The 27,126-nt window shown below is 46.3% G+C and overlaps 1 protein-coding gene across 1 annotated transcript in view; it reads right to left on the bottom strand.

Annotated features, from left to right (window-relative positions):
* Gabra5 (gamma-aminobutyric acid type A receptor subunit alpha5) overlaps positions 1 to 25,374 on the bottom strand; it is an 86,546-nt gene extending 61,172 nt beyond the window's left edge. The window contains exons 1-4 of the mRNA XM_038313770.1: positions 25,289 to 25,374; positions 9,377 to 9,498; positions 7,688 to 7,755; positions 7,362 to 7,582 (exon numbers count right to left, since the gene is read on the bottom strand). Coding sequence (XP_038169698.1) covers positions 7,362 to 7,582; positions 7,688 to 7,755; positions 9,377 to 9,498; positions 25,289 to 25,374 — 497 coding nt within the window. The remainder of the gene's footprint in view (positions 1 to 7,361; positions 7,583 to 7,687; positions 7,756 to 9,376; positions 9,499 to 25,288) is intronic.
* Positions 25,375 to 27,126: the final 1,752 nt, after the last annotated feature.

Below are 27,126 nucleotides of genomic sequence, written 5' to 3'. Positions count from 1 at the left end.
CTTTGCAAAGTGGTAAAATTAATGAACAAATTCAGCACCCTCCCTACATATCAATGATAAACATATGAGAAAACTATCAGGAGCAGTCTCGTTCACAACAGCCTAAAAATATCTTGGAAGAAATTTAACAAAGGAACTAAAAGACTTATATAAGGAAAATTTCACAACACTGAAGAACTGAAGACATCAAGAGATAAAGAAACCTTCCAAATGCTCATGGATTGTTAGAATCAATATTATAAAACTGGCCATGCTACCAAAAGCAATTGATACATTTAATGATCCTCACCAACATTCACAGAAATTAAAACATTCATCTTATATTTCATATGGATACAGTGAAGAGCCATAATAGCCCAAACAATAGTAAAACATAAAAAATACTGCTTAGGTATATCACCATTCTTGATTTCAAGTTATACTAAAGAGTTATAAAAACAGCATGGTATTTGCATAAAAACAGACATTGGTCAATGGCATAGCACTAAGGGCCCACATATAAGCCCACATCATAATTTTGACAAAGATCTAAAAACTAAATATTGGAGAAAAGACAGCATCTTCAACAAGTGGTGCTGACCAAGCTGTATAGATACGTGTAGGAGAATCAAGAACCTCAACATGTGAACATAATAAGATCAAGCCTCTGGAATCTGGTAGAGGCTCAATGGCCGGGAACAAACTAGCAGCCCCTTCCTACATTCATGGAATGGCAAAAATTCACAAAGTGAAAACCATTATGTTACCAAAAGTGACCTAGGTTCACTGCCCATTAAAATTCTAGTGGCTTTATTCACAAAACTAGTAAAATACTATCAAACTGGCCTATGGAGACACAAAAGACCACTAAGAGCCAGAGAAACATTGAGCATAAGGAACAGGAGAAGATGTATCACAATACCTGATTTTAAATTATTCTGCAGAGTCAGTGTTACAAAAGTAGCATGGTGCTGGCCCCAAACAGGCATGTTTCATATGGAGCAGAATAGAGGCTTCAAAAGCAAGCACATAGCTACAGCTAACTACTTTTGACAGAGGTCAAGAAACACGTATCCGAGAGAGCACAGCTTCTTTAACAGGTGGTGCAGGGTAGGTCCATGCAGAAGGCAACCAGACCCGCCTTACACAAAAACCAATTAAAAATGGATTCAAGACCTCAGTGTAAGGTCTGAAACTTTGGGACTGCTGGAGAAAAGTGCAAACAAACCATTTGAAGGTAAAGAATAGGCAAGAACTTTCTGAATGGGACTTTAATAGCTCAGGAAGTAACCCCGAGAATTTAAAAACTATAATACATAAAACTAAAGGGCTTCTCTCAACAGAAAAAGAAGCAATAAAACAGGAAAAGATGTCCTAAAAAGTATGGGAAAAAAATCTCTCCCAACTCTACTTCTGTCAAGGGGCTAACATCTAGAACTTACGAAGAGCTCTAAAAGTTAAACATCCACAGCATACAATCAATCAGTTGATGAAAGAGCATCAAAACGAAGCAATAAGACATCACTGCTGAATCCAGCATGTAATTTGGTGGCAAAATGTGCAGAAACCAGGTTGTTGCTGGAGCTGCGATGTTCCTCCCTGGAAGTTAGCTTTCTCGGTTCCGGAAGTTGCTGTGTAACTTGCTAGGAGAAAAATGTCATCAAACAGTTTTACCAAGCTACGAGCCCTGTGAGATTCAATGACAACTTTTCGGCAAGCTGAGCCCAATGGCGCAAAATGGCTGTTATGGCCTCCTCCAGCCACCCACGCCTGGCGCTGTAAAACTGGTCAAAATCCAGGGGTGTGGAGGTCATCGGCCCTATGGGAAAACCTACTGTCATCTTGCTATATGGACATGATGTCAAACGGCCTTCCCAATGTTCACGTTTACATCCATAGATTGTTGATAGCCTTAGCTAAAAAAAGCATAGTCTTGAAGTGGACATTGGCTAATGCGGAAATTCCTAACTGAGGAGAGTGGTGAGACCGTGGAGGGATCAACCCTAAATCGGACATCTACGTCACCCCCTCCGATGCTCAGGAGACGTTGCTAAGAAGAAGCGTAGAGATAACGTAAAAGCCGGAGAATGGGAAGAGTGCTCGCAATGCCATCTTATAGACACGACTTGGGTATTGAGCCCATGAACACACAGCAACAGAGGACTGGGCTCATCGGCATTCTGCCATGGAGCAAGGAGAAGGTCATAAGTGTCACCCTTCTCCTAGGAGACAATTCATGGTTGATGGAGGTGGGAGAGTCAGCCCTCATTGTCATAGCTCACCTATGCTCATTCAGGCAACCTTAATTCCAGTGGACCACAGCCAAGGACGTAGCAGGGGCCTCTTGGGAATAAGTGGTTTGGTGGGAAGCAGAAGTGAGTAAGATTGAATGACGGGGGAGATTATAATCAAATTATGTTATATACAGATATGTAATGAAATCATGAGCATAAAGTTGAGAAAATAAATTGAGCCAATGAATTGAATCAACAGCATTCAAAGGAAGGACAAATGGACACAGAATATTTGGGGGAAAAATGGAAAATTCTTAGCCTCTGGGGAGATGCAAATTTAATCTGCACTGGAATTTCATGTCTCACAAGCCAGATGGCTATAAATGAAACAAATGACGAGAAATATTCATAAGGATGCAAGGGAAGATGAACTCCTGCTAGCTGCCACTCAGGATGCAAATCTGCGAGGCCACAGTGGAAATTAGGGGGAGGTCCTCAGGGAACTGAAAACAGCATGCAAATCCAAGGAACTCTAAGTCAACACACCCTGTGCCTTCTTTCACATCATGTTTACTGAAGTACTACTCACAATGCCCAAGATAGGGCGCCAGCATAGATGCCCAGCAACATATAAATGGGTCAAAGGAAACCATGTTATAGCTACGCACTGCGGATTCATTCATTCATTCATCAAGAAGAATGAAATTATATCATTTGCGAAAACATTGAATGAAAGACAATCTCATTAAATACGGTTAGCTGAGTTTCTCTGAGTTAGAGAGACAAAGACTGTGTGTGTGTCCATCCATTCCTCTGTGTAATAATATAGATTGTTATTCGAAGTTGAACTATAAGGGAGAAAGAAGAGCTCCTAAAAGGAAGGTGGGGAGGGGGAACAAGAAAGGGCACTTAGGTGTGGGAGAGAGACAGACTAGCACAAGCTGTCTTTGGATGCTGGATTTGTGAGTATGGTGCCCTCTAGTGGGCATTGGGCCAATGTGCATATTTACTATAACCCAGTACTCAGCAAAATGAGTCTTAGACCTAACATTCTTACTGTATTAGGAGAGATTTTTAAAAAAAAGACAGTGGTGGAGTGAATAAAATCAAAATGCATTATATTCTTGTGTGAAAATGCTCTCCCAGTCAGGGGAAATGAAAGGCATCTTCAACTCAGAATGCTTTTAATTTATAGTGCGTTTTCTGAAATATAATCTTAAAAAAGTTGTAAGTTTTATAATGTATCTTTGGGTTTCTTGTTTGTCTCATTGTTTGGCACTGGGAATGGAGTCTGGGGTCTCATATGTGCTAAACTCAAAATTTACCCCTGAGCCACACTCCCAGCCAAAAGTGACTGACATCTTTTTTAAGACAGTGGGACATGTCAGTGTCTCTCTTTACACTTACCAGAGCTGCTGGTGACACTTATCTCTAGAGCGTGGGAAGAACGGCCCATAGGAGCAATTGTAAAAGGTTTTCAGACCCAGCACCGACAATTAGCTTCAGGTAAGAGCCTCAGGTGACAGTCATTTGGGGAGCTGGCATCAACAACGGCCAGAAAGATTTCCAGTTCGCTCCTCATGGTGGGAATTGTAATAAACACCCCACCAAAATGCAAGCTCTTCTTTGGTTTAGATTGGGGTTTATTGAACTGGGGGAGCTACTTTGTCAGACAATGGCTCCTGTGTTGAAACACTTCTATGTCTGCCTTGGGCTAGAAAGGGTACCACGCAGATTCTAGCCTTCACCACACATTCGGGCTTCATCTTTTGAGTTAGATATGTCTTCCAGTAGAGCAGGAACAGAATTTTACCTGAACCAGGTACCCATTTGTGCATTTCTTCTACAGTTTGATGGCATGCGCAATATCACCACGCACAGGCTGGTACAGATGCTCAGACAGTGTACCTCACGATCTTGTCTGAGTGGCTGTTACCAAGGAACTAATGCACCCAGGGAAATGAAGCCACTGGCTTTATATGGTGTGCAAACTGTCTATCTGTCCCTGCAACAGTTGCGTGCAAAATATCCGTTTACGCCGGGCGGCAGTGGCTCACGCCTTTAATCCCAGCACTCGGGAGGCAGAGGCAGGCGGATCTCTGTGAGTTCGAGACCAGCCTGGTCTACAAGAGCTAGTTCCAGGACAGGCTCCAAAGCTACAGAGAAACCCTGTCTCGAAAAACCAAAAAAAAAAAAAATCCGTTTACAAAGAGAAAGAGGACTTTGGGCTCATTGTTTTGGAAATTGCGGTAATGACCTGTTGGCCCCATCATTTGTTTGGAGTTTTGGCAAGAGAGACATAAGGACAGGACTTCATGGCAGAGTCACATCGTGCGTCTCATGTTAGAAAGCCAAAGTGAGGAACAGGAAGGCTGTCGCCCTGACTTGAAAACTAGGTCACTCTCTTAAAGGTTCCATCTGTTCCCAATATTACTGCCTAGAGTGTAAGGCCTTTAGCGTGCTAGACATGGAGGGACATTCAAGATCTACGCTACAGTGCCAGGCCTGATGAATGTCCCCAGTGCTGCACAGAAGACCTGTCCTCCTGAATGCCCATGGCGGATGGGCACCAGGTCCTCCTTTTCCAGTATGTAACCTGTGCAGCGACAGTAATTTCACTATTTGTTAAATCAGCAAAGGACAGCTGAGTTTTGTCAACATGGCACAGTCTTAACTGAGAAAATTCCTCCATAAGATTATTTTGTATGCAAGTAAGTCTGTGGGACACTGTCTTGATCTGTGATTGACATAGGAGGCCCCCCTCCACTATGGGGGTGCCATCCTGGAGGGTGGTCAGCGGTCAAGAAAGCAAACTGAGAAGGACATAGAGAGTCAGCCAGCGAGCCATACTCTTCCATGGCTCCTGATATAGTTTCTGCCTCCGAGTTCTCGTCTTGAGTTCCTGCCCTGCCCTCCCTCAGTGATGAATGGCCACATGGAAGTATAAGCTGAAATAAACCCTTTCCCTCCCCCTCCGGCTTTGCTTTCCGTCCTGGTGTTTATATTCGCAGCCGCAGACAGCTACGTGGGGCGGCTTTAGCACACTGAGATGCACAGCAATCCCGAGGACTATTCCACTGCTCAGATCGTGTAGGCTGAGAGAAAGAAAACTCATTATCAACTTCGCAGCTCATTACCAGGCTTGCTCTGCATAAACAACCGCTCCTGACTGCCAGGAGTCGCTCTGGCTCCCAACCCTCTCACCCTTCCTTCTGGGCATGGCACTATGAAGACGCTCCTAATAGGACTCCTAGACGCAGTGAGGATTCAGCTGCGCTCCAGCACACGAGCGTGCTACATCGAGCAAGGGTACTGCTGAAACTGTGGCTGGCTCTCAGACGACTCTGTGACTGTGAGGTGACTGCCAAATCCCTCAGAGCTGCACTCGTTCTGAGCATTAAATGGGAAGGTGTCACCGGCCGCCTGCCTAGTAAAACTCTTTTGGGGACAGAAGCATTTGATACCTGTGTCCTGAAGATGACTCTCAGTGAGGACTACCATACCTCGTCCGTCCCCCCTTCTCCATAGCGTGGCGTGGCTGACTGCACTCGTCCCATAGGAAGTGTGCACACTGCTCCGAGTAAAGTTGCACATTGTACGAAGTGTGGCTCACAGTTTGGACCTAAGTAGCTTCTTGGAGATGAGAATCACAGACCATAGTCTAGAGGGATGGTGGATAACTTTGTTCTATGAAAACATCAATCCCACAATAGCCACATTCAGTCCTTCAATGCTAGGTGCCCCCAGCATGCTCCATGCTCAGTCTCTGTCTTGTCCCCTTTCTCTGTTGTCCTGAGTTCCTTGCAGACTCCCTCTTTTCTGTAGGGTAATGGCCAAGGACTCCTTCTCAATCTCGCTGCTGTTTCTCAACTTCTCCACAGCCTTCCCATTTAGACACACTTACTCTTATAACTGCGTTCATCTACGAGCACAGGTTTGAGGCCAGTGTGAGGGAAAATGAAGGGGTGGGCAGAAGATGAAATAACCAAGGTGTGTGTCAGTGTCTTGCTCACTACCACGCTGCTACAAGACAAGTCTTCCTGTCAGCGGCATGCACGACCCCGTGCCCCTGCGTCCCTGGGGGCTTATAGTTCTAAACACAGCCTCTGAATGTGGCAATAGCTATATTATTTTCTAATATGATTATGTATTGAAATTATTTTTTAAATATTTATTTATTTATTTATTATGTATACAATATTGTGTCTGTGTGTATGCCTGAAGGCCAGAAGAGGGCACCAGACCTCATTACAGATGGTTGTGAGCCACCATGTGGTTGCTGGGAATTGAACTCAGGACCTTTGGAAGAGCAGGCAATGCTCTTAACAGCTGAGCCATCTCTTCAGCCCTTGAAATTATTTTTATACAAAAATTTTATGAAATAAATTCTACAGATACCTAGGTGTGTGTGTGTGTGTGTGTGTGTGTGTGTGTGTGAGAGAGAGAGAGAGAGAGAGAGAGAGAGAGAAATGCAGTCATAATTTTGTTTCCTGTAACTTTGCAAGCACTTCCCGAATTCCAGTTATACTAACTCCATGGATACCGAAAAGCTATGAAGGACTCTTGCTCATTGGTCAATTCATTGATTAGCTGAAGTCTATGGATCATTCAGAGTTAAGAGTGGCAAATGTCATTTTGAATTGTAACTATTAAAACTTATTCTTAGTATTTAAATATAATCAAAACATAAGAAATGGGTTTCCAAACCTTGAAAAAGCTGTACAATTGCAACCAAAATGGGTTCATTTTAGGCTCTTCAGTTGGTATAAAATGCAATTCCTTCTTTTGTAATCTGAGCCACTATTTCAGAGGATGCTCTTGAGCATGTACCAAGAATAAAAGAAGTACAAACGCCGATGTCTGGAGACCTCTCCAGCTCAGGAAAACAATCTGAACAAGCCTTAGCATCTGCATTTCTCCAAGCACAAGTGCTCGCCGTGAGGTGCACCATAGTACACACACGTGTGCCCCCACACACCTCCGTGTACCAGCACACGCTGTGTGGTGCACCAAAGTACACACTCACATATGCCCCAACACATGTGCAGCCTTCAAATCATCTGCATACCCATGAGGCACCAAGCCTTGTGCAGGTATGTTAGCCACCAGCCGAGCTGGCTGGCCACCCAGTGTTGCCCAACTGCTCACCGCATGGTGTAGAGTAGCGTGCCGTCATCCTCCAGCCGCAGCAGCTTGTTGGGTGTGGTCATGTTGTGTGCGATGGACTTCTTCCCGTTGTGGAAGAACGTGTCTGGCGTCCAGATCTTGCTGGCAAGGAGGTTGTTGAGAGGCAGGCGTTGCATGGGCCCCTTGAACCGCAGCCTCTCGTCTTTCCAGCTTTGCCGGAAGAACACATCTATGGTATACTCCTAATACAGAAGACGGCATCAGGGTGGCATCTCAGTAGGAGAGGCCCCTTAACATGGTCGATTCGCTGTGGGAACTGTCTGTGTTGACCAGACTTTGGTACCTACCATTTCTGTGTCGGACACTGGACCGAAGCTGGTAACATAGATGTCTGTTCGCACCTGGGTGATTCGCTCTGAAACACAGACATAGGTTGCTCTGCGCTGCCTCAGCGTGAGCCTCCGCTACACTGCGCTGAGGTTCTCAGTGTGGCACTCAACTCCATCCTGTATAGCTGGTGTATTTATGTGCTTTGTGAACCTGCAATACTTGAAAAAATATTCAATGGGCTGGATTGTTCCAAGCTAAAAATAAAATAAGAGTAATCCATTGTGTTAGGGTAATGGTTTGGGTCTCATGGTACCCCTCCCCCTCGGGGGAGGTCTTCTATAGATGCGGACTGGGATGCCAGGTCTTGAATAGTGACACTCCTAATAAACCTGGCGCCATAAGTCCAGCCTGCTGTGGGTACCGATCGGAAGCACTGGGTGTACTCAGGGAAGGAGTGATGAGCAGAGGTTGGGTGTATGCCAACACAAGTACAGACTGAAAAAAAGAGAGAGCACTCCTCCTTGTATGGCATTGTGAATTGTTAGAAACCCCCATCATAGGGTCCTACCGCACTTACTAAAGTGATGGTGTATACAGAAGTATCAAAAACGGCCAACAATACTTGGACAGAGCTCCTGTTTTGTTTCCCTGGGTCATGAGCAGAATCTACATTCGGAATGTACCACCACCCACACTTAACCACTTCCAGCTGCCTAACGGCGTGCGGGGCTCAAACAGTTCCCCAACTCCCCTGCTGAGGTGCTATTCCATGGCACGGTATATATTTACCATGTCGGGTAGTGTGATTTTAGGGCCTGCCTTCTGGATCAGATACAAGCCCTACTGTGCCCTCTGAGCCGGAGCGGCCCGTTAGGCTCTCTGCTGAATGATTAAGAGTCACACAGGCAACCTGGACAAAATTCAGCAAGACTTGATGTCAGCTCAGCAGTCTTCTATGCTTTGTCCCTCTGAGGGTGCACACAGAGATGGGACTGTTGGGCACTGAGCCCAAGAACGTCTTTCCATGGGGTAAAGGGATGGCGCCATATCTGTGAGGACTCTTTGCACTAAAGACTATGAATGCAGATCTGTGCTTTCCATGCATCGTTGTTAATGATACAGACATCAGAGAACTCCTTTCACTTCAAGTGTGCATCTGCCCAAGGGTCTAAACCGCACGGCTTTGATGGATAGGAACCAAAGCAGCAGATAGGGCGTTTGGAAGAGACCTCCACTGGGCTTCCCTTTAGATAAGTGGGGGCATTTTAAATACTTTAACTATGAGTTCAGTGACGAATCAGACTTCCAGTATGCAAAGACACAGAGAAAACCGTTAGTGGGCAGTGAAATTCTGATAACCATTTGCAGGAAAGTGAGTGAGAGCCATTTCGGTTACTTCCTAACACACGTTGTTCTCAGCTTTAACGGCCGGCACCTAAGAACTTGGTTCCCTTCTAAGGAATCAGAATGAGCTGGGAGATTATCTGGCAAGCAAGAAGTCTTCAGCAATGTAAGAAGGAAAAACCACTTTCCCTCCAGCCCCACGAATCTGGAAAATAACACAGGACAAAAGACAGCTAAGTATTCCACTCAAAATCCTGGGCGAGTGGTTCTCTCTGGAACTGTCTGAATTTTAGTCAGCGTGGGATTGGCGGAGGGTGCTTCTGCCCTGGATCTTCCCAGGCCTCAGCTGGAGGCACACTCACCTCCCAGTCCAGGCCGTAGTCTGTTGTCATAGCCATCCAAAAGCCCGTCCAAGATCCTGGTGAATATCGTGATATTGTCATTGGTCTCGTCTCGGACAGAACTGGTTGGCATCTGTGAGAAACTTTCAAAGAGAAAAAAAACAAAAGAGAGAAATTTCCAATTGCTTCTTATACATATTTCTTTTTCAAGACAGGCACACAATACTCCTACTGCATCTGACCTTGGAGGACTGGGATCTAATTAAATAGCCCTGCCACTCTGCCTTGGCTGGCTGCTAGGTTCCCTTCACAAGCCCTGGATCTGGAACATTCTTCGTTCTGCTCTAGGTGAAATGGTTGCCAACCTAACATCAAACTTCAGGTTCTACACTCTTTTTGAGGATCTGGAAGTTCTTGTTTTTTTTTTTTTTTTTTTTTTCTGAAGGCTGGGCTGCTCTTACAGAATGTGGGCCTCAACATTAACCTCGGTACCTGGACTAACAGGACCATGAAATCACAGGGAATTTCAGAGCTTTTATTTAAATCAGAAAAACTGAGTTTAAAAGTCAGCAGTGAGAACAGGGATGCTGAACATTTTTAACCCAAGGAAGGTGTGGTGGCACAAACTTTCAATCCCAGCAGTCAGGAGTTAGAGACAAGCAGAACTCTTTGAGTTCAAGAGTAGCCTGGTCTACATAAATAGTGAGTTCCAGGCAAACAAACTAAAGCTACATAGTGAGACCCTATCTCAAAAAGAAAAAAAATGTGCCTAAGTTAGGAGTCAGGAACCATTACTGGCAGACTGGCCAACAGGAAATGAACAATAGTATTCTGGTTTTATTCAATGGCGGGAAGTATTTTAGATTCCAAAAGTTGGAGTTGAAGCTGAGAGCCAGAATTGACTTACTTAAATGTGATCAATAAAAGCAATTATTCCCAAGAAGTTGGTGCGCCAGATACACAGCATTCTGACCTCAGCATGTACCCTGAGAAAACCAAGAGGACTGTCTCCATGCCCGGAAGACAATAACGCATCTGGAGACCACAGATCCTCCTCCATTTCCTTCAGATGATTTCAGGGGTGCAATCAGCACTTGGCATACAAAGTGGTCTGGGCTTCACAGACTCAAGGCGCATTATTGGATGACATTCAGTACTCTTGGCACACTGAAAAGAAGAGCACATGATTCCTGTCCCTTCCCTGGGAAGCCTGGCTGTGGGATGCTGTGGGAAACTGCAGAAGCACTTCATGCAGTTGTTAAAATCGGCATTGCTGTCTCTCAGTGAGAGGCTGAGGCCAGACTGTGCATGCCCTTTTCCCCTCAGCTCTTGAAAACCATGCACTTACATTGATCGCATCTAAGCAGACCAACCCATCACTGGCCCCAAAGAGAGTCCACTTTGAATAAGCATGAAATTCTCGTGATCTAATTTTCACATCACCATTTAAATGCATACAGCTGCAAGTTCTCACCCCCTAAACTTCAGTCCTGTTAGGACACAGGCTACGGATGTACTTCACTCTCTTCTTTATTATTTTAAAATATCGGGTGCCTCTTATTTCTAGCACCCATAATAATTTCAGAGTTCGGAAGAAACAAGGGAGCTGCTCCCCACTCCTGGTAGGTGGTACCTGGGTGGAAAGACTTGAAACATCTGGGCTGCATAAGATGGATTCTGTACTCTAGGATTGCTTGGCTGTCTAGTAACTAGGCACAAAATATCTGGTCTCACAGTCTCCTCGAGACATTCAGTGATTGTCCATCTGGTTATCCAGTTTTAGGCAATGTCCAGCTGCCTCATGTTAGGAGGGCCTCACTATCTCTTCAATTTAACAATTAAGGTGTGAGGATATTCAACAGTAGGTGGTGTGGGAGGGCCTTCTGTCTATGTGTTGCTTTCATTGGTTAATGAATAAAGAACTGGCTTGGCCTACAGTATGGGAGGAGGAAGGCAGAGTCAGAGAGAAGCCATGGAGCCACTGGAAACAGATGCTGGGTACTTTAGCTGCTAAGCCACAGCCACATTGAGATATACAGATTAATAGAGATATAAGTTTAGCCAGAAATACACTTAAGCTATTGGCCAAACAGTATGCAAAGAATACGGTTTCTGTGTGATTATTTTGTGGCTGAGCAGCCAGGACCAACAAACAGCCCCCTCCTGCAACAAGTAGGAAAAACACAAGACTATTTTCATGCATGAGTCCATTTCCCACTGCTTAAAGTACCCAAGGTCAACTTCATTCAAAAGTCTTAAACATACATACGTCATAAGTAGGCCATTCAGAATTTATAAGCTATTTATTACTAGGGGGATAGTATTTCTGAGCACCCACACTGTGTATGTTGCCTGCCAACTAGCCATTTAGTAGCTGTCTCCATTACCAGCTCGACTGCCACATCGTTGTCAAGTATAATGTCAAGGAACGCTTATTAACTAAATTAAATAAATGGCCCTGAAGTACAAGGGTAACGATGTTGGCGATTTCATTAGTGTGGTGTTAAAACCTTTCGATTTTGTTATTGTTGCTCTTCATCTCTCAGTATGCCTAATTTATAGGCTGAGCTTTACCACAGGTGTGCACCATAGAAAGAAAGTTTTTTTTTTAACACTACCCTAAATTTTAGGCACCCACCAGAGGTTTGGGATATTATCCCCACAATAAAGGGGCAATAATAATTTCATGTTTCAAGGGCTTTCTAAGTTGGTCCATTGTCAATTATGAAATGTTATTCAATCACATTAGGTAGGAACATACCTGGCCATCAAGAGAAAAAGATTTGGTGACATCACTGGCTATTTTCATGACAGCATGACACTGTATTGCTTCTCTCTCTCTCTCTCTCTCTCTCTCTCTCTCTCTCTCTCTCTCTCTCTCTCTCCCATATGCCAGCTGTTTCATTGTTTCTGGAAACTGGTGTGCCTGTTGGATCTGAATCTGACTTTACCCCTATCCAAGTTGTCCCCAAGGGGCCAGGGATAGATGCAATGTTTATGAATTCCAGAGATGTTTCTGTTTATTGGACATATACTTTATTATTTTTATTTTATGTGCATGTCTGTGCAACAGGTACATGACTGGAGCCCACAGAGGCCCAAAAAGGGTCTTAGAGTTTATGAAACTGGAATTACGGATGGTTGGGAACACTGTGTGGAATTGAACCAAGGTCCTCTGGAAAAGCAGTCAGTGCTCTTAACTTCCTAGTCATCTCTCAGAATAGACACTGTTTCTATTATATATTTTAAAATATCTACTTTCACTTGTCCATAATGACACTTTCCTTAGAAAAATTTCAGATCTTCCCTGTCCCGCCGTAATTGCCTCCTGTATCAATCTTTGAATCTTCTTGTAGCAGCATTCATTGCTGGGAGGTGGGGTGGAAGGTCTGAAATATTTTTGTGTTGTATTGAAAGGTCATGTGCCAGGAGTAGAAAAGACACATTAAGAAAAAATATCTCTGGAAATGCCTCTTAGGCAGAAGCTGGGTTTACATTGCTGCTGTTGTTAGGGGGATTTTGTTTCTTTGTTTTCCATAGTGAACCCCAGAATGAATGACCTGTAATATGTGGCTATGCCATGTCCTGTCCTCACAGTGCTGAGGGTTATGTAAGTTCCACTTGCTCCCCTGGCACAGTGACTCCTTCACCCACAGATATCTGGGAACTTGCTTAGACCCCCGCCGAGCAGCAAGATCTTTAAGGACTACTTCTTAGGCAGGAAGAAACTCTAGTTTGGACCAACCAGCAGTTGGGGAAAGGAAAACAGTGGGGACAAACTGGGATCTGTGTTCAGTGGGAGACAGGGTGACTGGAGCCCCGGGGAGCGGGGGGCACCGTGTCTTCCCCAGGCAGGCCAGGCCACCATCCATATTAACCCTGCTGAGCGTAGCCAAGGGGTCTGCTCACTCTTAGCACAATTGTAAGTGAGCTCCTGCTTCTGGCTTCAGAAAAGATCTTTGAAGGTGTGGATTTTTGTGAGGCGAAGCTAAATCTGTTATCACTGACAAGCACTTTCGGCATAGAGGAAGTGGTTTTAAGTGTTGGTGACTTACTCTGATTATAACTGAAGATTAATCCAATCCAATTATAATATAAGGTTAAAATAGCTCCCTTCTCTTAAAACATGAATGTTTCCTATTGGGTTTTCAATATTGCTTATGAAAAGGTACTATGCTCCAGGCATACCACTTTTGTACTTACTGTTTCTTCTAGCAAAGGGATTCTTAAGACAACAGAGATGCCCTTCAATACGAAACCCCAAATCTGTGTGCGCTCAGATCCCTTTTGCAATAGCTGTGGGTGTGCATAACATCTCCACACAGCCGCCCGCCTACTTTAACCACCCCTAGCCCAGTGTGAGCTGATGATTAGTACGCATATTACTTAGAGAAAAGCACAAAGAAAAAGTCTGTGCATACTCAGCTACAGAGAAGTCAATTTTTTCCCAAGATTTTTAAGCCAAACCAGAAAATGTGCAGTCAACTTCACAGATGCTGAATCTGCGGGTATGTTAGGCCAGCTTTATAGAACCAACCTAACGTGTTCTAAAAGTTGCTACCTTTTGCATTCTCTTGCACAGTTTATATGGAAGGCACGAGGATGTGATCCAGTCACTCTAGTGATTTTGTTTTGAAGGATAAAAGACACAAATGAGCCCCATTTTCCAGCCTGAGGCACACAGAGCCTGCAGGACAGTCAGGGACACTGGTAGATACTGCAGAGTTACCGAATGAATGTTCCTGAAATCCCTGTCATGGCGATCCAACTTCTAATTCTGAGAAAGTGAGTTTAGGTACCGGCATCTTAGAAAATCTGACCCACTGAGGGGCTGGCTTTCCAGATAGTCTTGAAGAGAAGTAAACTGTGAAGGGGTCTCTCCCACTCTCTGTTGTCCCAATTCTGGCCTTTCTAAGGCATTAGCTTCTTCTCTATTTCCGGTCCTTGGAGACTCAGGCTTAACTGACCTCAGAGAGAAGAAGACACAGTATTTGTGGAGGCTGAGTCCTACCTGCTGATCGCCCTGTGTGGTCCTGGTAGAAAGAGGGCAGTCTAAGGATAAGCTGGAGATAGATGGGCTGCCCTAGGGTAGGTGCTCTAGCCTCCAGTAGCCTCTAAGTCTTTAAATGCTGCTCAGGGAATCCCAGGGATGGGACCCAGTGACCAGTGTCTGAACCTATGCCAGGCACTGTGGGGAAAACTGGGGTCACGTAGAAGGGAGCGTTGACCCTGAAATCTATCTAGAGATGAGAAGCTTTAGTACTGGAAAATTTCAGAAGAGCACAGCCAGGGTAGGACCAGAGTGTCACTTCACAAAGCATGACATGACAGGAACATAGGGGACAGAGAGAACATGGTTTTAGCCAGGTTTGGGATGGAAGAAAATAGACACAAATTTTTGAGATTGAAGATTGTCTCAATCCAGTAAAAAGAAGCACGGGAGAGAATTATGAACAGTGGTTCCAAAGAGGCGACTGGTTTATGAAGAAAGAATGTGAGACATCTGGGAAAAGCCAGCATGAGGGCTGCACTGCTCTCTGTAACAGAACACTGCAAGGGCCAGGCGCTGGGTGACGGAGCACTCACTGCAAGGGCCAGGCGCTGGGTGACGGAGCACTCACTGCAAGGACCAGGTGCTGGGTGATGGAGCACTCACTGCAAGGGCCAGGCGCTGGGTGATGGAGCACTCACTGCAAGGGCTAGGCACTGGGTGATGGAGCACTCACTGTAAGCGCCAGGCACTGGGTGACGGAGCACTCACTGCAAGGGCCAGGCATTGGGTGATGGAGCACTCACTGCAGGGCCAGGCACTAGGTGATGGAGCACTCATTGCAGGGCCAGGCACTGGGTGATGGAGCACTCACTGCAGGGGCCAGGCACTGGGTGATGGAGCACCACCAGAGACCAATCTCTGGGTTTAATCATCAACACCACAAATTTTTTTTTTTTTTTTGGTTTTTCGAGACAGGGTTTCTCTGTAGCTTTGGAGCCTGTCCTGGAACTAGCTCTTGTAGACCAGGCTGGTCTCGAACTCACAGAGATCCGCCTGCCTCTGCCTCCCGAGTGCTGGGATTAAAGGCGTGCGCCACCGCCGCCCAGGGACACCACAAAATTTTTAAAAATTCAAAATGTTAACGTGCTCCTGAGAAGATAGTCACAAACAAATTCACAAAAGACTTTTGATGCCACGCTATACTTTTAAAGTCTTCTTGATGATAATGGTGACTTGATATCTCTTTTGACAAGGCCCTTGGATTCTTAGGAATCATGGACTTGGAAGAGGCAAGATGTGAGAATAGAGAGGCCGGTGACTAAGGAGCAAACAGTGGAGCTAAGAGGTGGGTCACCTGAGAGTTATTAGCTGGATGTAGTTTTTTTGACTTTTTTTTAAAATGAGGTCTCACAACACAAGTTGGCCTTGACCTCCTGATCAAAAGCAGGTTGTTTTGCTGCAGACTCCCAGCTAGCTGGTGTTTCTACTATGTCGAGTTTGCTAGAATTTCTGAATGAGGCTGAAGGAAAATAAGGGGTGTAAAATCAAGGATGGGAAATTGAGAGGAAGCCACCTTCAGATAGACCATACCCCCCCCCCACCCAGCAGGATCTCTAGAACTGCAGCAGAATGCAGTCATGACCTCCCACGGCTTCAGGCTCTGTGTGCACAAACTTCATCAAGCACTGACCGAGAATGTGAGAAAAACATAGCATCTCTAACACACACACACACACACACACACACACACACACACACAGGAATTTGTTCTGTCATTTCCCCCACAGGGAAAGAGTAGAATCACCATTTATACTGTGTGTAATCTGGAAACAATGTAGCAAAGCAGGGTGTATACAGATCACATGCAAATGCAGTTTCATATAAGGGACTGGGAAACCAGAGGGGCTTCTGGAAGCAGCTGCGTAGGGACAATGGACTCTGGAAAGGGAGTTGGCTAAGAGTGACTTTCTCAATGAGACCTAGAAGAATCATGTGTGTGTATGTGTGCATGTGTTGGTGAGTGCATGCTCATGCGTGGGTGAAGACTGTTAAAGGATTTTATATCAGTATAACTTTGCTATTTTACTATTAACACATCCGGACTGCAATATCTATTAAGAATTTCAGTCACATTAAGTGACCCTGGTGAGGTTTCTCTTCTATGGTGTTTTAAAGAGGACAATCACTCACCAGACGCGGGAAGGTCATTTGAACATTGTCCTAGCACAGATAGTATTGGAGAAGACATACTGGTAGATTTCTGTGTGGTTAATGTCTATGTTTGCAGTAATCGTCACATGTGGTTTACATAGGATGGCTCAGTAGTCATAACTCCAGGCAGTATGGATGTGAATGTCTTTTTGAATTTTCCCCAGGACTGACTTTGGTGTCGGTGTCCCTACCTTCTAAAATTGCTTTCCTTCCTTGGACTTTGAGTACTGCTAAGAAACGTGTCTTCTCTTTGTTTGCTCAGGTTTCTCTATAACTCCAAATGAACATCACCACTCACTGATATTTTCCTCAGTTGTCCATTGCTTACGACTTTAGTAATCCTCTAAATAACAACAAGGCAGGCCGTGGCTACGGTTTGGTTCCCACATGAGAGCCCTCCTGTCTCAAGGTGGGACTGTGAACTTGGAGAACATTTCATAATCCTAAAGCCCTAGCCATGAAATAATATGACAGAGATTTTCAGTGTTCCTCGTGCCCCCAGGCCTTCCCAGTGTTGCCCTTCAGTTGCCCGGATCAAAGGTATCTTCCTCACTGCTCTGCCTGCAGGTTCTCTGTGTCCTTGGCACTGCTGCCTGGCTCGGACTCCAGAGCTTATCACTGCGCCACCATAGACCATAGCACCTATGCGTTACCCGGGCCCATTGGCCCTTCTTCTTAGAAAACTCACTGGGAATGCTGTATCCATTAGACCCCCACTCCATCCCACGCACACATACACACCTCCCTTCCCTTCTCTTGCAGCTGCTCATGTCTATCTCCTGCCACCTATAGCCCAGGGACCTCTCTTTGTAAAAGGCCAGGAGTAAACTCTGAATTGCCGGATCCAAGAGTCAAGACCAGCTGTTCCACTTCACGGACCCAGTAGCCACATTGAGCCAAGACAACTGCATCCCCCTTCCTGCAGAGCTCTCTCCTCTTGGCCTCTAAAAGACTCTTCTCTTTAGGTTCTGGCTGCTGGATGCATTCTTGCTTACTCAATTATTTTGAAGACAGGGTTGTGCTGCGTAGCTGCAAGCTCAGATCTTCTCGCTTTAACCTCTAAGTGCTGCTGTGTCCGGCTGTGCTCTTCCATTCCTCTCCTCTTCCCCTTTCAGTTTTGCCCCTACTCTCCCCTCCTAAGCTGATAGTCTCATAACGTCCAAGGGCACAATCGATGGACCTCTTCCCATCCTTACCATGGTCAGCTTCTGTCTGTTCTCATGCCCAGCAGCTTTTAAGTCATGATGCAGCCCAGCCCTTCTCTGGACTCCAGCCCCCACGTCCAAAGGCCTGCCCAGCTACTTGGATAGGGCATGGTTTCTCCAAGGGCTTACAAAGCCATAGCTACACACACACACATCTTCTTCTGCTCTCTTCTCCAACTCCTTGATAAGAGGAAGAGTGGATGATGCATCCTTAACCCTTCATCTTCCCTTCAGGCGCACATCATCCCTTCAATACATCCCGCTGATCAAAACACAAACGCTTCGTACAAACGCTTGTTAACCGGCTGAATATCATCAGCGCATCTCTCCCTGTCTTACCCCAGACCTCGCTCAACTCTACTCAGTCCGCACTCACAGTGGGTGCGACGCCGAGGTCATGCCATTGCTTCCTCTAAACAGGAACGTGCTCGCTCAAAGCTACTCAGTGAGGTCATCTGGCACAGCCGTCTCTAGTCTCAGATACCCAGCTGGCTACAGTAGGAGGGTCCCATGGCACCAGACGTCCTCCTCTCCAAAACGTAAAACTGGAGAAGGCTGGAACTCAGTTGGTAGAGTGCTTGTCCAGCCTGCACAGAGCCATGGGTTCGCAGCCTAGGGCTGCACACTTCAGGCATGGTGACACACCTTTAATCTCCCGAGTCAGAGGATCAGGAGTGCAAGTCTGTTCTTGGTTCACCGACAGCTCATGACTAACCTGGGATACATGAGATCCTTTCTAAAAAAAAAAAAAAAACCCCAACAACAACAACAAAAAATTATAGACAAACACACAATAAGATACTCCACTCCACTCTTTGACCCACAGAAACCCTCACAGTAAAGTTATCCGACTCTCCAGATCCTCCGGGTCTAATTCAGTCTTCTCCCTTATAGTGTGATTGTGCTTCCCATGAAGCAGTATCTCTGATGCCAGGCGTTCCCAATCTCCTCAAGGGACCGCTGCTGTGGTACCCTGTACACATCAATGTTTCCCACACCGGCTTGGTCTTCTCCACCATTATGCTGTTCCTAAGACCCCCACTTCCTCCAGTCCTGCAATCTCAGTTCCTTCCAGTGCCTTTACTGTCATCCATCCGAATTACTCTTTCAGTAGTCGCCCTGACATCGCCAATGGCTGGTTTGTTACCTGTCTTTTCACATCTGGACACACCCTCACGGAAGCCAGGTTCCATTCTGGCCCTTTAGTAACCAGCAAAGATGCCCGCGACCACACTCAAGCAAGCAAGACTGCATGGGTATGACCCCAGATGTGGTCTTCATTGTACTCAGGCTTTGCTCAGGCATATGGATTATCTTCTGGACCCCCTACACCCCATGGATAGGGTGTCTTAATGCACAGACACACACCTGGATCGGTTAAAGCCATTTTGCACAATGTTAACCAATGCATCAGTCTTGTGATGACAAATCAATTATTACTCCCAGATACAAGATTCAGAAACTGAGCTGCAGGCTGGCTAAGGAACTTCTGACCTCATAGGATGAGTCAAAACAGAGGTAAGAGCTGGACCCATCATCCGAAAGACTCTTCATAGTTATTGCTAGTGATCTTGGGATAGAACCAAACTGAATGTGAACTGATAGATCAATTCTTTTTTAAGCTGAAAACCACTGGCTTATGTTTTGCTGACGTTTCGGTTCTCTCTGTTTCTGAAACAGCTCTGAAATAGGGAGAAGCTGGAGCTTTTCTGTTCCTTCCATGTGATCCTTCACTGTGCATTAGGCTCCAGAAACCTCACATCATAGTGGGTTTGGCCTGGGCTGCTCAGGAGTGGTCCAATTCATCTTCTAGACTAGGATGCTCTTTTGTTTCTAACACATAGGTTCCCTCTCCTGCTGTCTTCTTTTCTGTGGTTCCTTTGTAAAGGGAACAGTAGCCATCTGTAAGGCAAGAGGTGATTCTACCGCTTTTATCAGTGAAACACTGGGCACGACTTCCCAAGTTCTAAAGCCTTGGCTCTTCTTATGCACCCCGTGAGGACTCGGTAAAAAATTAAACACCATGTTTTAACAGCAGCATTCTGAAAATTCGGGCAATGCACCCCATAGGCCTCTTGGTAAATCTTGTTGCTATGACAGTGAGATAAGATATCTTTTTGCTTTTAATTATAATACTTCCCTTTGAATTCCATACCAATTAAAATGTGTCTTTTGTGCCACTGACTCTTCATAAAAACCCAAATACCCCCAAATCTCCCTCTTCCTTGATCCCAGCTAGTGACTCATCCTAGCGCTTGGGGACAGCCTGCTTAGCACATCTATGCTCCAGTCCCTCTGAGCGCTGCTCACTGAGCACTGGTGTGTCGAATGTCTGGGAACATGTTCTCTCTCTATCTTTTAAAATAAGGTTAGAGACAGCCCCATCACCCCGCTGAGACACGAACCCTCTGCTCTATGCAGGACCACCATCCTCATCTAGGCTGTTCCTCTCCGCAGTCTCCATACAGAACCACCAGATCGACCCTGCTAACTGCTTTGGCCGCACTCTGCCATGCTTTTCCAGCTACTATATCGGCTGTGTGTCTTGGGCCTCAGGCACCTGCATCTCTGGAGAAGAATGAATTTGTTATCGGAGGATATTCAAGACAACTTCCCGCTTCACGGGACATGGCGAGTGCAGGCATGATCCAGACATGCTCACTGCTGCAGCAAGGAGAGGCATCTCTCCTAGCGTGTTGGAAAGGAGGATGGAAAGATTCCTCTTTATGGAACCAAAGGCCAGGCTGTCACATATATTCACAGGGAAAGAAAGACCTTTCTTCATGACTGCAAAGACCCTCTTCTTACTGTCAATTAAAAACATCGTTTTCCAACAGAGGAATCTAAAATGGCTGAAAGACACTTAAGGAAATGCTCAACATCTTTAGTCATCAGAGAAATGCAAATCAAAACAACTCTCAGATTCCATCTTATACCTGTAAGAATGGCCAAGATCAAAAACACTAATGACAACTTATGCTAGAGAGGTTGTGGGGGGAAAGGGAACACTCCTGCATTGCTGGTGGGAATGCAAGCTGGTACAGCCCCTTTGGATATCAGTGTGGTGATTTCTCAGAAAATTAGGAAACAACCTTCCTCAAGATCCAGTAATACCACTTTTGGGTATATATCCAATGGATGTTCAATCGTGCCACAAGGACATGTGCTCAACTATGTTCATAGCAGCTTTGTTTGTCATAGACAGAACCTGGAAACAACCTAAATGCCCCTTGGCTGAAGAATGGATAAGGAAGACGTGGTTCATTTACACAATGGAGTACTACACAGCAGAAAAAAGATAACGACATCTTGAAATTTGCAGGCAAATGGATGGAGCTAGAAACATCATTTTGAGTGATGTAACCCAGATCCAGAAAGACAATTATCACATATACTCACTCATTAGTGGCTTTTAAACATAAAGCAAAGAAAGCCAGCCTACAAACCACAATCCCATAGAACTTAGACAACAATGAGGACCCAAAGAGAGACATAAATAGATCCAATCTACATGGGAAGTAGAAAAAGACAAGATCTCCCGAGTAAATTAGGAGTATGGGGACCTTGGGAGATGGCCAAAGGGGAGGGGAGAGGCCAGGATAGGAGCAGAGGAAAATGTAGAGCTCAATAAAAATCAATAAAAAAACTATCATTTCCAACATCTGTTTGAATTGCAGCTCCCATGTAAAAATTTAAGATGTATTTCCCCTTTCTATAAACAAATCTCTATGTTGATACCAGTAAATGAATGAAATCTGACATTACCTTACTGAACTGAAAATCTTCAAATGTGCCTTGAAACTGTTGCTGGCCTGTCAAGTCTAACAAAGTATGATTTTTCAATGGTGACAAATTAATTCCAGCTTAAACTTAATGTTATATACTTGGGCAGCACTTTGATCCCATCCTGTTTCAGTACGAATTTTCTACAGCGTGTAATTTAGACAACCGGTTTCATTAAAATAACTGTAATGGCTTAAATAGCTTCGCGTGTCTGCCTGGGTCGGGGCAGCAGCTGACTATAAGGGCCTGGCTCAGTTATATGCTTGACTCACGCCCTGTTTTGTAACTCATAACTGATAGTAAAATTACAAAATGATTGAAAATGAGCTACTGGTGACTAAATTTAGAAAGACACGTGGAGAAAGACAAATAGTCCTCATGATATTTCCAAAGCAGGTTCGCGTTAACGGCCTTATGTAATCACCAAATACGCTTTCCTCTTTGCACGTATATCCTCTGATGCTGAAGGCACAGAGTTTTATAAATGCGGTGGGTCAGCTTGCACCTGTACAGACCGTACATGTTGCCTCTCTCCTCATTCTCCCCTGCCTGATTCTGCATAGATCTCCTTACCCCTGCCAGCTCCCAAGTCTCCTGGGCGAATTTAGGAGCATCGGTAATTCTCTGATCCGAGTCACAATCAAACTAAGATCTTTACAACTTCCCCTTTCAACTGCCTTTAAACCTTAATCACAGAAATCCCTTCTTTGGTGGGAGGAGGAGGTAAGGAGATTGTATTCAAACTGTTCCCTTCCCCAGTCTCAGAGTACAGAAAACTCTTCCAAAGCCCCAGATGCATGCTACATTCCAGGTTCAGACCCCCGAGCTTCTCGATTGCTTTGACAGATGGCGAAATCGCAGTTAGAGAAAAGAGCACAGGGGAGAAATGGGCAGAAGGGCACAGGGAAGCGCAGTGTGGGGGTGCCAGCAGGTGTAGGCTGCACAGATACTCGGCCACCCCACCTTGCCAGCGGCAGGATGAGGCTAATGACACCGACCTCAGGATTGGCTGAAAACACTGGGGAAATGGGTGCTTTGCCTTGTAGTAGTTATTAGTCTGTCAAGATTTAAAGTCGGGGAAACTTTATGGAACTAGTAGGGTTTCAACACAATGGTTCTCACATATTAATCTGTAAGTAAGCAGAACCTCGTCTCAGAAGGAGTAAGTGGGGCTTGATATGTCTTCCAATGTGTTCTGTGTACACCATGTACTGCTTGCCCACTTCCACCCCTCCCCCCCCATCTAAAGAAGCTGAGCATTCCCTAACAGCCCATGCTGTGCCGGTCCACTCCCAGGGGTGTGTAAGACATCGCTCACGGCCCCTGCTTTTTAAGTCCACTCCCATGGGGGTGCATAAAACATCACTCACAGGGATATCTTTTAATAGAAACAAGTTCAAATGCTTCAACTTACAAACCAAGCATGTTCTATACAAAAGAACCGATAACTGGAAGATCAGGAGTAATGTAAATGCCCCCAGGTTGGGAAGTAGCTCCTGGCGGCCCACTTGTGCACTGCTACACTACCTGTCCATTTTAAAATTACATAGCCTAAAGAATTTGCAAGAGCAGAAGCTTAGGGCCAAAGACTAACAAAGAGTTGAACGTGCAGTGTGTGACCCCAGAGACACACAATTATGCACGGGGCAACCAGTGTTAGGAACCAAAATGGGAAGAATGATGACACGGGAGTTGGGAATTCAGGGCACCCTTTTTAAAATAAACTTGGCTGCATCTCACATAGTTTTTTGCAGTTGGTAGGTATTATTTTATGGTGGACTATAAAACAATTAAAACCCTCATATCTAAAAATTAATATCTTCTCCAACAGTTAGTGTTTCTGAAAAATTGAGGGGTAGTCTCAGACTTAATCTGCATTTCCTTCCGGAGACTTGTAAGCCCGTCTATAATTCACAGAAGACCTTAGCAAGCCGTAGAATTAAATAAGAAACTAGCTACACACATACACATACCTTCCTACTTCTGTCTTGCATCTACCAGAGAGAGTGATAGCTTCCTGCCTGATTTGATTCATAATCGTAATTATTGTGCCAAATCCTATAAACTTATGTTCCCAATATAGCACAGCACAGCATGGGCAGAAGTTCTAAGATATCACTCAGTAATACATAGAACATCAGAAAAATAAGTCAACTATTTCAACGTATGAATTTGCACCGGTGCATGTTCGTGGGATTTTGTTCATGTGCACCTTCCATTCAGTGGAGACGCTGCAATTTATAGGATTTCACAAAGAACTTGCAAAGGAAAATCTCTCACATAGTAGATGGAAAATCAAAGGACTGGAGAGGGGCAAGTAGGAGCAAGGCAAGAATGTCATCCAGTAAATAAGGACTACCACCTTTTTCCTGCTGTGTCTTTTGACTCATGGCAAATACAACCTGTTAGACAGAGTGTGTGTTGCTCGGTTTAAGAAGCAAAGTCACTAAGCATTTGACCTGTAAAAACGGATTCCAGAGTGCATTCTGCATGTGTGTAAATCGTAAACAGTGGATGCAGAGGACTGGGCAGCGGCCTGCAAAGACACCGTTTCCCTGGCAAGCAAGGATGTCATTGCTGGGGAATGACGTTTCCTGCCTGTGTTCTGGCCATTCTCTGCTCTTCGGTCCCTTCCCGTTAGAGCAGAGGAAGAGAGAGGGAGAACAAAAAGAGATGGCGAGAGGAAAGGGACAGAGACAAAATTAGAAATGTAGAGGGGACAGAGGTAGTGATGAGAACGAGCGAGATGAGAGATGGACAGGAGGAACAAAGAGGAGGAGAGGAGAAGAGAGGAGGGATGAGAGGACCAGTTAAGACTTCCTCAGATGCTGGGAATACATCTTATCTTACCCTGGCCACAAGTGTGAGCCCTCACTGAAATTTTTTTCCCAGCAGAGTGGGCCTGTGAACCCCCGCCAAGCGGCCTGTACCCTCTAGCAGTACTAATGGAAACGGATGGTTGTGAGCTGCAGTCCTTCTAACTAGCTCAAGTGCTCCCTTGGGAATGAACAGTGGTAAACAGGAAACCAAGCAGCACGTGCTGTCCAGCGGGACCACTTCAACTTGCAATCCTTTTGATTAGCCAGGACAATTTAGGGCAGGGAGGGACATAGGAGAGAAGAAGAACACTGACTGCCTCCTAACGGCTTGCATTTGGAACACTGGGTATTACTAGCGTGCTAGGGAAAGGCTAGTGTTGCTACAGAGACACTAACGGCCCAAATGAAGAGGCCAACAGAAACGGCATCGCCAGAGTCTCGGAGGTGAGCCAGGTGTAGTCTCTGATCTCTGCGCTTGGCTCAGCCAAGACTATTTTGGATCTCTTTCCATGCCACATGCACAGCATCAGCCTGGCTTAAAAAAAAAAGCAAAATCAGCATCCTGATGGCCACGAGGAGGGAATCAGTGTGTTACACACTCGTCTAACAGCAGCAGACATCCTTAACGCCCATGAACTTCTGAATCTCTTCCAACCTGAGCAGGAGGAAACAGATTCCCTCAAGCCGTCTTCTGCTTCCGCTTGCAAAGACCTCTTTTCTCCTGTCTAACTCATCTCAGAGACCCTGATCCAGGAACAGCGTTGTTCGGAAAGAAAGCCTGGGTCAGGACACATTCAGCACAAACTGAAGGATGCAGGATGGCAGAGGTGGCAAGCCAGGACAGTCCTGCCCTACGCTATAGGGGCTCACAACGGCCCAGGACTCCCAAGACCATACGGCGAAAGCCCAGGGGAGAACTTACCCAAAGTGACTGCATAAGGCCATGGAAATACAGAAGACAAGGAGGGTTTTGGTCATGATAAATCTAGACACCATGCCATTGTCCATGCCCAGTACGAATAATAGTTGGAGCAGATGAATTTGGATGAAAAACTGTTCTTTCCTCCAACTTGATCTTGAAGCTGAAAGCACACAAAGGGGAAATGCACGTGAACACGGATGTCCCTGCCACTCTAGTGGATCCCAGCATGCTGCGGCCACAGAGACACTGACAAAGCCTGGAACCTGGTCCTTGTCACCAGCAGACTGGGCCAGTGGTTTGTACCACTTTTCCGTTAGCAGCAAGACGGTGTAAAAAGAAGACAGTACAGGTTTTTGTTTCCATTTTATAGAATGCACAGTCGATAGACTCGTTGCATCTCTCAAACACTGTTGGACTTTTTTTTTTTAGCACAGTCTGTATGACCCAATTATTAACATAGGGCTCAAAGTTATTTGGCAACTGCATTTTGTATCTATCAAATCCACAAGTGAGATAAATTTACCTTTCTCAATTATTTGTCACACGTTCAAAGCCAGCAAACTGCTTCTTGTTCTGCAAGGTGCTGAAAGTGTGTGGGAAGAGGGGGAAAGGCATACGTCAGAAACACGGTTTCTAGAGGAGCGCCACCGGTAGACCTGTCTGTGAGGGTCGGACTTTCTGGCTTGGCATCTTGCCCCAAGAATGTATGACTTAGAATCATGACACTTGGCAAATATCTCTCTGTTCTTATCTGGGCTCTCGTTAGTGCAGTGGAAATCCAAGCAAGCACTGCTCCTGGGCCAGCAACAACCTTAGAGAAGGCTCATCTATCTCAGCATGCGCATAACGTAAATAGGTGCTCAACGTACACCATCCAGCCAGAGTTCCAAAAGAAACATCTTTCCAAGGAGACCCCCTAAAGTCCAGAACTAGAAAACACACAACAGGTACTTCCTTCTCGGTGGAGAAGGCCCTCTGAGACTCCAGTCAAGAACAGAGAAGGCTGACATGGTGTGGTCGCCTGGGCACATCCTGGGGCTCGGCGAATCTAGGCAGCGGGCACGCGGCGCCGCATGCGGGAAACCCAGGCGAGCCTTCTTCCGCCCCTCAGCCCCCGACTTCCCGATCCCCACCGCTAGGCTGCTCTCCCAGGCGCACCCCCACCCCATCGCGGTGCGAGCTCACCAGGGCTGGCGCACAGCGCAGGTGGGCGAGGGGTAACACTGCGGAGCCGCAGCCTCCGCCACCCGGCACCTGCCGCTCCGCAGCGCCGCCGGACACCTCCGGTAAACCGGCCCTCGGGCTGGCGCCTAACCCTCAGGACCTCCTTAGCCCCGGACAGGGTCGGCTGAGCGCTCGCCAGGCAGCGCCTTCCTCCTCTGCTGCGCGCGGTGCAGTGGCGGCGCAGGCAGAGCCGGCCTCGAGCAGCCCGCGCGACAGGCGCGCGACACCAAGTGGGGCCCGCGCCCACCGCGCGCCCCTGCTGCCGGGCGGGAGCGGCTTTAAGAGGCGGGAGAGCTCGGCGAGCGCGGCAGGTAGCGGCTACCCGGTGTCCACCCTAGACCTCGAGGCGCTGCGCCCGAAGCCCCGTCCAGCCGCGCCACCAAGTCCCCTGCCCTGCCCTCCGTGCCTGTGGCCTCCGCAGTCTCCGGGCAAAGTTTGCGCTGAGGGTTCGCCAGCGCCCAGCTGCTCTGCGTTCGTCCCGGCCCCGAGCTCAGGGCGCCGGCCACCGTGGTGGCCTCTGCTCCTTACCCTGCGCGCGGCCCCCGGCTGATGAGCCGTCGGCGAGGGCGCATCCTTCTTCTCCGCCGCCCGCTGTCCCTGAGGCGGGCGCGGCA

Source organism: Arvicola amphibius, chromosome 12, assembly GCF_903992535.2.
Source record: "Arvicola amphibius chromosome 12, mArvAmp1.2, whole genome shotgun sequence".
Lineage (NCBI taxonomy): Eukaryota > Metazoa > Chordata > Mammalia > Rodentia > Cricetidae > Arvicola > Arvicola amphibius.
This window is presented reverse-complemented; position numbering and strand designations above follow the sequence as displayed.